Here is a 1,240-nt window from a genome sequence, read left to right on the forward strand (position 1 = left end):
ATGAGGAGGAGGAAGAGAAGAAGAAGAAGAAAGGAGGAGGAGGAAATGAGGAGCCCCTCAAAGGAGCTTCTTGGATCGAGGGGGCCCAAAGCCGGGCAAACCGAATGAGTGCATCCAACCGCAAGCGTGGCAGGACACTGCCTGCGAAGGATGAGGTCCACTCACACCCTCCAGGCCCCACCTACAACCAGAAAGTGTGGTCCAGTTCCGGATGCCAAGAGCGCAGGCGCGCCTCCCAGCTCAACCAATCAAGAGGAAGTGAGGCGGGCGTTCGGACGTAAAGGGCGTACGCAAACAGGAAGTGTGGCAGTTTACCTCCAGAACGGCGAGCGGCATCATGGCGGCCTACGAGCAAGTTCAAAAGGGGCCCCTGAAACTAAAAGGCGTTGCAGAGCTTGGCGTCACCAAGCGGTGAGGCCCCGAGAGCCCCTCAGAAGTTTGTCTTCTGTCCCCTTAAGCCTCTTCTAGAGTCCCCAAGCTCTTTCTCCCTGATGCGCCCTCACCTCTCCCGCTTCTCCCCTCCCAGAAAGAAGAAAAAGAAGGACAAAGACAAGGCGAAACTCCTGGAAGCGATGGGAACGAGCAAAAAGAATGAGGAGGAGAAGAGGCGCGGTCTGGACAAACGAACCCCGGCCCAGGCGGCCTTCGAGAAGATGCAAGAGAAGCGGGTAAGGCCGGTGGGGAAGCTGGAGATGCTCCGCGTGGCAGGTCTGGGTCTCTGGAGGTGGATGGAGAGGCAGGGCCAGACGACTCGAAATTGGGGTCAGCCCGGGGTCTCTCGGAGGAGTGTGAGCGGTCAGAGAGACCTGGATTCCGAGAAGATGGTATCCACGGTTGGGGCAGTTCCGAGGATAGGAAGAGCCTCTGGTCAGAGTGGACGGCAGAGAAGAAAGCTAGAGCTGGCATTGAAAGGCCAGAGCTGGGGGCTGGCTTTGGATTCCAGCGCAGTTGCTCATTTGCCCAGTGACAGGGCTAATGACTCCTCTTCTTTCTGCCTCAGTTTGTCTGTAAGGATCAGGATAGTGCTTTCTCCTAAAAGGGATGGGAACTTTAGATAAAGTCATCCAGATAAAGCATTTGGCACTCAGTCTGGCAAAGTCAGTCAGTGCTCCGTTGATGGTAGCTGTTGATATTAACTGGTGATGCTCCTGGCTATAAGTTTCCACAAAGTCTGTTTCCATGAGGACTTTGTTTGGCTGATTCAAATAGGTTGTGATTGTAACCTACGTCTGCTCCCATG

The 1,240-nt window shown here is 55.0% G+C and overlaps 1 protein-coding gene across 2 annotated transcripts in view; it reads left to right on the top strand.

Annotated features, from left to right (window-relative positions):
- Positions 1-295: 295 nt before the first annotated feature.
- Positions 296-1,240, top strand: part of FAM32A (family with sequence similarity 32 member A) — a 4,642-nt gene continuing 3,697 nt past the window's right edge. The window contains exons 1-2 of one of the 2 annotated variants that reach the window (XM_059387779.1): positions 296-411; positions 527-668. In XM_059387779.1, coding sequence (XP_059243762.1) covers positions 338-411; positions 527-668 — 216 coding nt within the window. In that variant the 5' untranslated portion in view covers positions 296-337. The remainder of the gene's footprint in view (positions 412-526; positions 669-1,240) is intronic. The other variant, XM_059387780.1, reaches the window with a different exon arrangement.

This window comes from Mustela nigripes, chromosome 2 (assembly GCF_022355385.1).
Source record: "Mustela nigripes isolate SB6536 chromosome 2, MUSNIG.SB6536, whole genome shotgun sequence".
Classification (NCBI taxonomy): domain Eukaryota; kingdom Metazoa; phylum Chordata; class Mammalia; order Carnivora; family Mustelidae; genus Mustela; species Mustela nigripes.